At 38.5% G+C, this 12,782-nt stretch overlaps 1 protein-coding gene across 1 annotated transcript; it reads left to right on the top strand.

The window, feature by feature from the left end:
• The first annotated feature begins 11,502 nt into the window (after positions 1-11,502).
• On the top strand, positions 11,503-12,435 carry LOC110296620 (olfactory receptor 2A14-like). Its single transcript, XM_021165324.2, has one exon. The coding sequence runs from the start codon at positions 11,503-11,505 to the stop codon at positions 12,433-12,435; it is 933 nt and encodes a 310-aa protein (XP_021020983.1).
• Positions 12,436-12,782: the final 347 nt, after the last annotated feature.

Raw genomic sequence — 12,782 nt, 5'->3', positions numbered from 1 at the left:
CATATCTGAGGGGGGTCTACTGGGTTTGGTACTTGTCTTCTATGCATGAATCCTGATGGCCATCCTGAGGATCAGTCAAAAGAAGGACACAGAATATCCTTCTCCACCTCTTTCTCCCAACACTGTATGGTCAGGTTCCTGTCTGGTAGTGGCATCATCATGTACCTGGCCCCCAAGTTTCAGCATTGAGGAGCAGCAGAAGATTCTTGCCCTGTTTTACATTCTTTCAACCCCATGCTGAACTATCTAATCTACAGCCTGACAAATGCTGAGGTCAAGGGTGCTGGGAAAAGATGCTGAGGAAGTGGAGGCACGGTGAGACACATCCTTGGAAGGAAGGTTGTACTCCTTGTAAAATTTGGTATGTTGCATTTACTTTGCCCTTTGCTAGAATGAAAGTCATAAGAAAATGGAACATTATGTACTCTTATTTAATACAAAGAACATATAAAACTGAAGGTAGCAAATAGATAGATAGATAGATAGATAGATAGATAGATAGATAGATAGATAGATAGATAGATACCTAATTATTTACTACAAATACACTGAGAGAAATGGCATTTTTTCAAGCTTTTTCGTATTGTTTTGTTTGATTTTGTTTTGTTGTTGCTGTTGTTTTTGTTGTCATTTTGAAGCAGTATCTGTCTTTGTCACTGAAGTGTGTTTCCTGTATGCAGCAAAATGCTGGGTCCTGTTTACATATCCAGTCTATTAGTCTATGTCTATATGGGGGAAATTAAGTCCATTGATATTAAGAGATATTAAGGACCAGTGACAGTTGCTTCCTGTTATTTTTGTTATTAGAGGTGGAATTACGTTTGTGTGACTATCTTTTTGGGGGGTTGTTGAAAGATTAATTTCTTGCTCTTTCTTGAGTATAGTTCCCCTGCGTGTGTTGAATTTTTCCTTCTATTATCCTCTGTAGGGATGGATTAGTGGAGAGATACTGTTTAAATATATGGTTTAGTTAAGGAATATCTTGGTTTCTTCATCTATAGTAATTAAGAGCTTTGCTGGGCTGGCATTTTTGTTCGCTTAGGGTCTGTATGACATTTGCCCAAGATCTTCTGGTTTTTAAGAGTCTCTGTTGAAAAGTCTGATGTAATTCTGATAGGTCTGCCTTTATAATTTACTTGACCTTTTTCTCTTACAGCTTTTAATATTCTTTCTTTGTTCTGTTCATTTGATGTTTTAAGTATTATATGACTGGAAAGATTTTATAATCTTTTAAATTTACTGCTTAATGGGCAGGTGAGGTAGTTTGAATAATATGGCCACACAGGGCTAGAGAGATGGCTCAGTGGTTAAGAGCACTGATTGCTCTGACAGAGGTCTTGAGTTGAATTCCCAGCAACCACATGGTGGCTTATGACCATCTGTAATGGGATCAGGTGGTCTTTTTTAATGTGTGTCTGAAGACAGCTGCGGTATATACATACAAATAAAAAATAAAAAATTCTTTTTTTAAAATGGCTGCATGATCTCATTTATCTGAATGCTTTGTTACCATGCAGTGGTAATATTTAAAAGGATTAGAAGGATTTTGAGAGGGGTGACCTTGTTAAAGGAAGTATGTTACTGGGGTTGGGCTATGAGTTCAAAAGTTTATTCCATATCCAGAGTATCTCTCTCTACCTCCAGATCAGTATGTAGTTCTTAGCTACTTCTCCAACTTCTACTTGCATGCTGGCATGCTTTCTGTCAGGATGGTAATGGACTTTAAAACTATAAACAAGCCCTTAATTATATGCTCTTTTTTGTAAGTGATGCCTTGGTCATGGTGTGTCTTCACAGAAATAGAACAATGACTTTGACAGGGGGCCAGATTCATTTTATGCACAGACTTTAACTCAAGATTGGAATGAATCATTGCTGTTCTGAATGTCAGACACACAGACAAAATAAAGGAAAAGGTGAGGTACATCGAGTATCAAGTTAAAATGTGATGTGATTTAAGAAGCATGGGGTGGTTATTCTGTATCACTTCCTCTACTAGGACAAATTTATTTCTTTGGTGGCATCTTGCCAGGGTTCATGGAGCACCTCATAATGAAACGCCCATATCAAAGGTGGTATCAGAGGGGGAGTCATGTTTATATTTATAAAATACATATTGACAGACATTAACTTATGGTATACTTTGATGTTTTCTTCTGAACCAGAATCTAGCTTCTGACTAAAACCCATTACAATTTAATCCCAGTCAACCACAGATAACCCATCCCATAGGAATACTGAAAAACAAGCAAAAAGACATGGGAAATGATGACATTGGTTCACAGGGGCATAGTCTTATCCCTAGAGAGAATGTTTTGGCTGATTCACCATAAGACCCCAACCTTTGCATCACTATGTTTTGTCTGTAGGGACAGGTCTGAATACAATGGGTGAGAAGCAAAGTCTGCACCTGCAGAAGCAAGTGCATCACAATAGTCAGAGCTCTGCATCTTGGCTTCCCCTAATGTGGTCCCTGTAGAGGGGAAGAGTCCACCAAAATCTATCTTACATTTTTCCTTTTCTATTTGAGGTTTCTTCTAAGCAGATGACTATACATGAAGAAGGTTGCAGCTTATGTCAAGGTAAGTAAATGTGCATTTTTTGTTTTGGCTTGTTTTGGTTTGTTTTGGTTAGGTTGTGTTAAGTTTGATTTGGTTTTTCAGGAGAATTAGTTATAGAAGAGAAGTAGAATAGATGTCAGTGAAATACTTGGCTTAAGATCATGGTGAAGTGTTCAGTCCCAGCTGGGGCAGGACCAGAATCTTGAGCCGTGGTATGGGATTCATTGCCCACTCCTTTTGTGTCCATGGTCCCTCTATCCTTCTTAAACTCTTCACCTACATCCCATGAATACTCTTGAATGTATCAGACGTAAGCCAGGGAACAGTACTAGAAAATATTAAGAAATGATTGATCTGGTCAATGAATCTCAATGACTGTGTGACAGGGTCATCTCCTATCAGATAAGTCACTGGGATCCTAAAAGTTACAGGGTTAATTGGCTCTAAAACTGAGTCTCCTGTATTTGCTCACTCCTTCCCCTGTGCATTCCTGAAACATCATCTTCTCCATAGTCCTCACATCACACTGTGATGGATATGGGTGTCTTTTCCCTCAGAGAACTCAGTGCCTGTTGGGGGATCATACTTTTATATTCCTCATTTTAGCAGAGTAGCTATTAGAGACATAACCTATTGTTTGCTGTTTTTGGATATAGAAACTACTCTCTATATCTCAATATGGGTATTGAATTTATAATAATGATCATATTTAAGTATGTAGTAAATGCCATGGAAATTTAACTCAATTAACTCTAATGAAAGAGATGACGTAGGAGAGAAGAGGGGGAGGGAGGGAGGGAGGGAGGGAGGGAGAGAGAGAGAGAGAGAGAGAGAGAGAGAGAGAGAGAGAGAGAGAGAGAGAGAGAGAGAAACTCATTTTATCAGGTCAGCTTTATTGTCTATCCCATCTTCTCATCTTCCAGATGGGATAACTGAGGCAGGAAGAGGCACAGAGAAATCACTAAGTTAGTGTTCACAAAGGCAGGACTTGATGGATTCAAGTCAAGGGAGGAGAGGGCTAAAGTCTGTAAAAGCTCTCTGCTAATAATTAGTATGAAGACAATGTCAGAATTTGTCCATACATAAAAAGATTTGACAAATGTCTATTGCCCAGACTCTGTCTTTAATGAACTCTAGTTCTGAGACTTTAAATGACAAAACTTCTTCATATGAATCAATGTTAAATATTTCCCCATTTCCCCAAACTATTTATTCTCCTGCCAAAATTGTCCTTATATATTTATATTTAAACCTATACTTCTTTAATACTGGAGTTTGGCAACTCACTTTATTCTTCAAATATCTTTGTAATCATGGTTTTAAAGCATAAATTGAAATAAATTTAGTTATTTAATTAAAATTTCGTATAAGCTAAAAGTAATGTGTTTGAGGAAGTCTTTGAATAACAAGACAATAGCATTGCACTTCCAATCATCTTGCTTCTTCATTCAAGTCTGTGGTCTTGTTAATACTATTAATGAAAATTAATGCTTATAAACCCCACAATGAGGAACAATTTAATGCCATTTCTTCTTCTTGGCCATCTCCTTTTCTATTGCAACATTTTAATACAATATACTGAGGCTTAGAGCAAGAGACTGTATTTCCTAATACACACCACTCAGAAACACATGAGGAAAGGATGTCTGACAAGTCTTTAACTACATGGCCTTTAGTTACTCTCAGGAGCTGGTTTACTATCTCTGGTAAAGTTAACATGTCATGGAAGAACATAGGAATCAATCCATGAAGATTCTTTCTCTGGGTTGCTGAAGATGTTCTTTAATAGCTATCTGGAGTGGAAGCTCAAAGAAAACATTTCAGATACCCAGTTGTTAATCATCTCTCACCCAAGGAAAAATTATCTGACATTTTGTTTTCTGAAACCTTAGATAAAAGTTCATAGCAACAGATAGAAGGTAAGGAAATGCCCACCATTCATTGTGTTGCTCTATCTTTGTTGGATTCACAGTTGAGTTTATTGGTGTGTGTGTTTTATATGTATGAGTTTGTGTGTTTTGTGTGTTTGTCATGAGTGTGTGTATTGTGACTGTGTGTTGTGAGTATGTGGATGTGTTTTCACTGTTTGTGGCTATCACTGTGGACTTGTATTTTCATTGTCTTTGCTACAAAAATTTTTTAAATACAATTTATGTTGGTATTACATATGGTTTAGATTGATTCATATCTGATAAATTATTTTACTAAGAACCTTCTTGCCCTTATTTATGTCTGACTCTTGTTTATCAAAAATACATGTGAGGTCTTGAACTTTAAGATACAGAATCATTTGTGTATACATGCCATCAAAGTTGAAGTGAAACTGTCTAAGAAAATAAAGTGCCCCAATTGAAGTATAAGATAGGGTCTTATTATATGACCCTGGCTATCCTGGAACTCACTCTGTAGATCAGGCTGGCCTTAAACCCACAGTGACCTGCCTCCAAAGAGGTAGGATTAAAGGCATGTGCCAGCATGCCTTCTACTTTGACTGGACAATGGAGCCTAATTGTGTGAGAGAAGAAAAAGCTGGTATAAAGGAACAGTTTGCTCAAATTCCCTTATAAGTTGCATGAAAATGCCCTTAGAAAGTGTAGCACATGCCATGTACAATGAGCATAGCCCAATAAAAAGACTTATGTAAGAAGGCAAATTAATCTAATGGTGAATTCACATGAATCAAGGAATGTTATTATGTTACTTGCACTTTGACTCGTGAACTGTCTGAATGGCTGTGCTTGATGTAGCAGGGACCCAGCCACATTCCAGATAATGAACCTTTACAGACATAGAACTGCTATTCAAAAACATTTCAAACTTCTGTTCTGTCACTAAATTTATGCTGTGCAGTAAGTTAAACAGATTTCCACATTATACATCTGCCAAGTAGAAGTTAGATAGCAATATGTGTTCCCTGTATTCTGCTTTTATGAATCTAACCATAAATATTAAGTCAAAAATGCATTAATCTGTTGAAATAAAATCAACCTCACTACATGTGAGTGACTGCAGGTTATTTTACTGGTTCAGTTCTGTTTCTATATATTGGAGTTCTAGTGAAACATCTACACAAGACCTTGGGAGTTAACTCAAGATGACCATCAACTTATAAAAACAAAATGATCAAAGATGTATCAGCCAGCATAGATACACTCGAATTCACAAACAGAGGTCTAATGTCCCTTTCACAATCAATATCACTGTACTGAGTTCAAAGGTGACCATTACAGGCACATTGGTCAATTTCAGAAACATAAGCAGAAGAAAATCACAAATGCAAAACATGAGCCAAGGTCTAAAACAGTGTCTAGACATAAAGACGGCTTTATAGACCAACATGGAGATCAAGACTAAACATTTCTAAAGAAAGCAAACTCTTTAAGTCATGAGAGTGACGTTCTCTATTGCTCCAGATTTTACATTTCACATACTCTTTTTATTCTTGTTTCTGTTATTTTCATTTCTAACATGAAATCATCAGAAGGTACATCTCAGACAGGAAACTTAAAAGATGTTGAAATGTGTTTCTCTGTTTGACAAAGATCGAGTTTTATGACCTATGCCAATTCTGGAATGTTCTGAGCTGGTGCCTTCATTAGCAATCACAAGGAGTGAAAATAAAGTCCAACCTGATTTAAGATCCATGTCTACTGTTGGTGAATAGAAAATCTTGACCATTGTGTCTACTGGTATGACTCAGAGAAGATTTTCTTCTCTTTTATAAAAGTAAATGTAATTGATGTTTCCTGTTCATTTTTGATAAGGCTAGCTTTTTTGTCATACAAATTATTTTCTCTACTTGAAGCTTTCAGTAGAACTCAGATGGGAGATTACAACCTCTTGACCATGGCAACAATGTTGGGGTTTGTGTCTATAGACATGATGTATCCTCGGGTGGGGCCAGTCCCTGGTTGGCCCTTTCTTCAGTCTTTGTTCCATTTCTTTGTCCCTGTCCTTCCTTTAGACAGGCACATTTCTGGAAAAACAAACAAACAAACAAACAAGCAAACAAAAAAACCGTTGATATGAGTATGTGTTTCCATCCCTCGACTGGCGCCAAAAGTCTACAATTGGATCAGAGCGATTGATCAGTGGTTAATAATAGGTTTCTTTTTTGTAAAAGACCCAGGTTCAATTTCCAGAACTCACACAACTACTTGTAACTTCAGTTGCAGGGAATACAACATTGTCTAACTTCCATGGGAACCTGCATACATGAGGTAAACATAAACGCATAATCAAAATATACATTTTCTGAGTTGATTTGTTTTGGTTTTTGCTGTTTTGGTTTTCTCTCATACAATACATCTGGACTGCAGCCTCCTCTCCATTTCTCCCACATTTACATAATGAAGACTCAGGTCTTAGGGGGAAATGATTTCATGAAATTTATAGGCAGATGGATGAAACAAACAAACAAACAAACAAAAAATCATTCCGAGCAAAGCAGCCCAGACCCAGAAAGATAAATATCAATGGGAGGCCCTTGGTCCTGTGAAGGCTTGATACCCCAGTGTAGGAGAATTTTAGGGAGAGGTGGGAAAACACCATCATAGAAGCAGGGAGTGGGAGAGGGCATAGAGGATTTCTGGTGGGAAAATGGGAAAGGTGATAATTTGAAATGTAAATAAAGAAAATATCCAATAAAATTTTTTTAAAAAGAAAATATTAGATACTTTTAAAAAAATATTAAAAATAAGAAATTTGGGAACAAAAATACCAAGATGTAAGAAACTATTTATTCTTGTTTAAATAACAATATACAATATAATAATATATAAAAGGTTTCCTTTTATTAAGTGAAAATTTACTCTATTAATGTAACCCAACTTGTAATATACAGACTTGATGTTGCAAATGTTTCACATAAGAAAGCCTTTTTAAGTTAAAAATGTTAAGCAAGATTTTAAAATGTAGAACTAAGGTTGTTTCTATGGGGGTGGTGATGTGATTAGATGTAATGCAACATCACATGTGTAATAGATGTTTTAATTAATGTTCTTTCCCAGGCCTTTCATAACCCAACTTTATATTCTGACGGGACAAAATCAAAGCCCTTTAAGAAAAAGTTCTCTAGGATTGGTAACGATCTTTTCCACATCTGTTGGTTGTCTATTTGTCCTACTGACAGTGTCCTTTGCCTTACAGAAGCTTTGCAATTTTATGAGGTCCTATCTTACAGCATAAGCGACTGGTTTTTTTGTTCTAGAATTTCCCCCTGTGCCCAAATTTTCAAGGCTCTTCCCCATTTGCTTCTCTATAAGTTTTAGTGTGTCTGGTTTTATGTGGAGGCCCTTGATCCACTTGGACTTGATCTTTGTACAAGTAGATAAGGAGATTTGCATTCCTCTACATGGTGTCTGCCAGTTGAACCAGCACAATTTGTTTAAAATGCTGTCTTTTATCCACTGGATGGTTTTAGCTCCTTTGTCAAAGATCAAGTGACCATATGTGTGTTGGTTCATGTCTGAGGTCTTTAATTCTATTCCATTGATCTACCTGACTGTCACCAATACCACGGTACCAATACCATAGTACCAATACCATGCAGTTTTTGTCACTATTGCTTTGTAATATAGCTTGAGGTCAAAGATGATGATTCCCCCAGAAGTTCTTTTCTCCAATAGAGGGGTAGTATCCAATATAATCAAAGAACTCAAGAAGTTAGACTCCAGAGAACCAAATAACCCTATTAAAAATGGGATAAAGAGCTAAACAAAGAATTGTCAACTGAGGAATATCGAATGGCTGAGAAGCAGCTAAAGAAATGTTCAATATTCTTAGTCATCAGGGAAATGCAAATCAAAACAATCCTGAGATTCAACCTCACACCATTTAGAATGGCTAAAATCAAAAACTCAGGTGACAGCAGATGCTGGCAAGGATGTGGAGAAAGAGGAACACTCCTCCATTGCTGGTGGGATTGCAAGCTGGTGCATCCCCTCTGGAAATCAATTTGCTGGTTCCTAAGGAAATTGGACATAGTATTACCTGAGGACCCAACTATACCACTCCTAGGCATATACCCAGAAGATGCTCCAACATGTAATAAGGACATGTGTCCACTATGTTCATAACAGTCTTATTTATAATAGCCAGGAGCTGAAAAGAACCCAGATGTCCTTCAACAGAGGAATGGGTACAGAAAATATGGTACATTTAAACAATAGAGTACTACTTAGCTATTAAAAATGATGAATTCATAAAGTTCTTAGGCAAATGGATGGAACTAGAAAATATCATCCTGAGTGAGGTAACCCAATCACAAAAGAACACACATGGTATGCAATCACTGATAAGTGGATATTAGCCCAAAAGCTCTAAATAACCAAGATACAATTCATAGACCACATGAAGCTCAAGAACACGGAAAGTCAAAGTGTGGATACTTCAGTCCTTCTTAGAAGGAGAACAAAATATGCAGAAGAGCAAATATGGAAAAAAAGTTTATACCAGGAACTAAGGGAGGGACACCCATAGACTGTCTCACCTGGTGATTCATCCCATATACATTTATCAAACCCAGACACTATTGTAGATGCCAAGAAGTCCATGCTGAAAGGAGCCTGGTATGGCTGTCTCCTGAGAGGCCCTGCCAGAGGTGACTGTTAGCAGCCAACCACTGGACTGAGTGCAGGGTCTCTAAAAGAAAAGTTAAAGAAGGGACTGAAGGAGTTGAAGAGACTTGCAACCCCATAGGAAGAACTACAATATCAACAAACCAGGCACCCCAGAGCTCTCAGGGACTAAGTCATAAACAAAGGAGTGCACATGGCTCCAGCCGCATATGTAGCAGAGGATGGCCTTGTCATGCATCAATGGAAGGAGAGGTCTTTGGTCCTGTGAAGGCTGGATAGATGCTCCAGTGTAGGGGAATCGAGAGTGTGGAGTTGGGAGTGGGTGGGTGGGTGGAGAACCACTCTTATGGAAGCAGGGGGAAGGAGGATATGATAGCATCATTCTGCAAGGGAGGGAAACCAGGAAAGGGGATAACATTTGAAATGTAAATAAAGATACTACCCAATTTAAAAAAAAAAAAGACCTACACTTGATCTTAGCCAAAAGGCCCAGAAGCAATTTGGGAACAAAACACCCATGGAAGGAGTTTCAGAGACTGCTGCACCTGGGGATCCATCCCATAATCAGCCTCCAAATGCAGACACCATTGCATACACCAGCAAGATTTTGCTGAAAGGACCCTGATACAGCTGTCTTTTGTGAGGCTATGCCGGTGCCTGGCAAACACAGAAGTGGATGCTCACAGTCAGCTATTGGATGGAACACAGGGTCCCTGATGGAGGAGTTAGAGAAAGTACCCAAGGAGCTAAAGGGGTCTGAAACCCTATAGGTGGAACAACAATATGAACTAACCAGTACGCCCAGAGCTCGTGACTCTAGCTGCATATGTAGCAGAAGATGACCTAGTCAGCCATCATTGGGAAGAGAGGCCCCTTGGTCTTGCAAACTTTACATGCCCCAGTACAGGGGAACACATGGGCCTAGAAGTGGGAGTGGGTAGGTAGAAGAGCGGGGTGTGGGGAATGTATGGGGGACTTTCGGGATAGCATTTGAAATGTAAATGAAGAATATACCTAATAAAAAATTGGAAAACAAAAACAAAAAAAGAAAAAGAAAAAGTACTCTAGGATGAATAAACCATTAATTTCAGCGGCTAGCATCCTTGTAAGTTTCTGATGATGTATATGATAAAGCAAAAGGTTTTGGCAAGTTAATGGCTGATGAAGAAGATCTTGTGAAAGAATTTGGTGGCCATCTCACTTGTCAAACTACAAAAACACCGAGGTCAAAAGATTGTGACATACCAGAACATAAGTTAGGCTCTGCCCTATATTGTTATATTAAGGGTAAAACCCAAATAAGATACAACTAAAATGAAGTATTAGATTTACTGTTAATGTGAACTGCTTTCCATTTTCAGTACTTTGTCTAAGAATATTCAAAAGGACAAATGTTAAGCTATACAGTCATGCATCATTGACTGACAGGTTTTGTCTAAGAAGTACACATTAGACAATTCTGTCATTGTGGGAGAATCACACAGTGTATCTATCACAGCCTAAGATGCAATGACCTCATTAGGACAGATGACTTTATGGGACAATTACCTATATTGACTTCACTGCATGGTACATAGCTATACTTAAGACATACTTATGTATCCATTGTATGAGCTCCAAGTATCCTTTAAATAATGATTAAATTGTGTATTGAGTATTGGTGAAGAAGCACACAGAACTCAAAATAGAACATCAGAATTGTACATGAAGACAGGCAAGCCCAGGAAACAAAGTGAAAATAACTACTCCATTTCATCAAAACTGTCTCTCTTGAAGTCATGTGAGTGGTCAAGATGCTCAAACTGAAATGGAACCAGAAAATATGAATATCCTAAAAAAATGCATGTGTTCATATTCTAATGGAACTCCTCTTACATGGGGCACACTAAAACACATTGTGCTGTGATATCATTCTTATATGCTGATATGGACATGAACATTCTTAGTTTTAAAATATTTATTTATTTATCTATGTACTTGGTTATTGTAGTGCATGCATGCATGCATGTATGTGGATGTTTCCAAAGTACACGTGGAATTCAAATGACACCTTGTACATTTGGTTCTCTCTTTCTATCATGTGGTTGCAGAGACTGAACTTAGGTTGTCAGCCTGGGCAACAAAATCCTTTACTCACTGAGCCTTCTCACCAGCCTTTTTTATTAGTGTCCTAGGACACAGCCAGACATTTTCTTCATTTTTATAACTGAAGTAAGATAGCACAACTGAAAACAAAACCCAAAGCTCCACCCTAGGTGATACACTATAAAATGTTTTCTCTATCATAATCTTTAAATAATTTGTATGGTTAATTATTCCACAGCTTTGACCTTTCAGTGTGAACAAAGTCTTTGTACAGGAGAATGAGAGCCAACCAGACATGGATCACAGAGGTCACTCTACTGGGATTCCAAGTTGATCTAGCTGTAGAGTGTTTCATCTTTGGGCTTTTCTCTCTGTTTTATTCCTTTACCCTTCTGGGGAATGGAATCATCCTTGGAATAATCTGCCTGGACCACAGACTGCACACACCCATGTACTTCTTCCTCTCTCATCTGGCCATTGTTGATATGTCCTATGCTTCCAATAATGTCCCCAAGATGCTGGCAAATCTTGTGACTCAAAGAAGAACCATCTCCTTCATTCCGTGCATAATGCAAACATTCTTGTATCTGGCATTTGCTTCCATAGAGTGCCTGATTTTAGTGGTAATGTCCTATGATAGGTTTGTGGCCATCTGTCACCCCCTTCACTACACTGTCATCATGAGCTGGAGAGTGTGTACCATAATGGCTGCTGTCTCCTGGATAGTTGGCTTCCTTTTGGCTCTGGTCCATTTAATTCTCATCCTGAGGCTGCCCTTCTGTGGGCCTCATGAAGTCAATCACTTCTTCTGTGAAATCCTGTCTGTCCTCAAGCTGGCCTGTGCTGACACAACACTCAATCAAGTTGTCATCTTTGCAGCTTGTGTGTTCATCTTAGTGGGACCACTGTGCATGGTGCTGGTCTCCTACATGCGCATCCTGGTGGCCATCCTGAGGATCCAGTCAGGGGAAGGCCGCAGAAAGGCCTTCTCCACCTGTTCTTCCCACCTCTGTGTGGTAGGGCTCTTCTTTGGCAGTGCCATTGTCATGTACATGGCCCCCAAATCCCAGCACCCTGAAATGCAGCAGAAGATCCTTTCCCTGTTTTATAGCCTTTTCAATCCTATGTTGAACCCCCTGATCTACTGCCTGAGGAATGCTGAGGTCAAGGGCGCCCTCAGGAGGTCACTGTTGAAGGAAAGACCAATGTGAGAGACATCAGAAAATGACTTGGATGGATATTTTTCTTCCTGTCCTATATAGTAGCCAGCATTCCTTTGTCTTTTCTACTATACTCTGTTAAAGCAGAATATTACAGACTATATATCTACATAGAGTTCTAAGACCCTGGCTTGTGTAGTCTGGGATAACAGCCCGACATCTCTTAGATTTAGGAGTCAAGAACCATGTTATTCATATGATAGGTCTTAAATACTCAGGGGTTAACACCATGACATTGAGAAAGTTCCCTCATTCTTACCCACAATTATTTTTTCACTATTCATTTATTCATTTTACATACCAGTCTCAGCCCCTCTCCTTAAAGAGGACGCCCCCCC

The sequence above is a fragment of the Mus caroli genome, unplaced genomic scaffold (genome assembly GCF_978045245.1).
Source record: "Mus caroli unplaced genomic scaffold, Mus_caroli_1 scaffold_7, whole genome shotgun sequence".
NCBI lineage: Eukaryota > Metazoa > Chordata > Mammalia > Rodentia > Muridae > Mus > Mus caroli.
Note: the sequence above shows the minus strand (reverse complement) of the source record. Positions and strands in the feature narration are given on the sequence as shown.

What these genes read in the sequence shown, in the direction of transcription:
- LOC110296620 (XM_021165324.2), top strand. Translation starts at nt 11,503, where the DNA reads ATGAGAGCCAACCAGACATGGATCACAGAGGTCACTCTACTGGGATTC.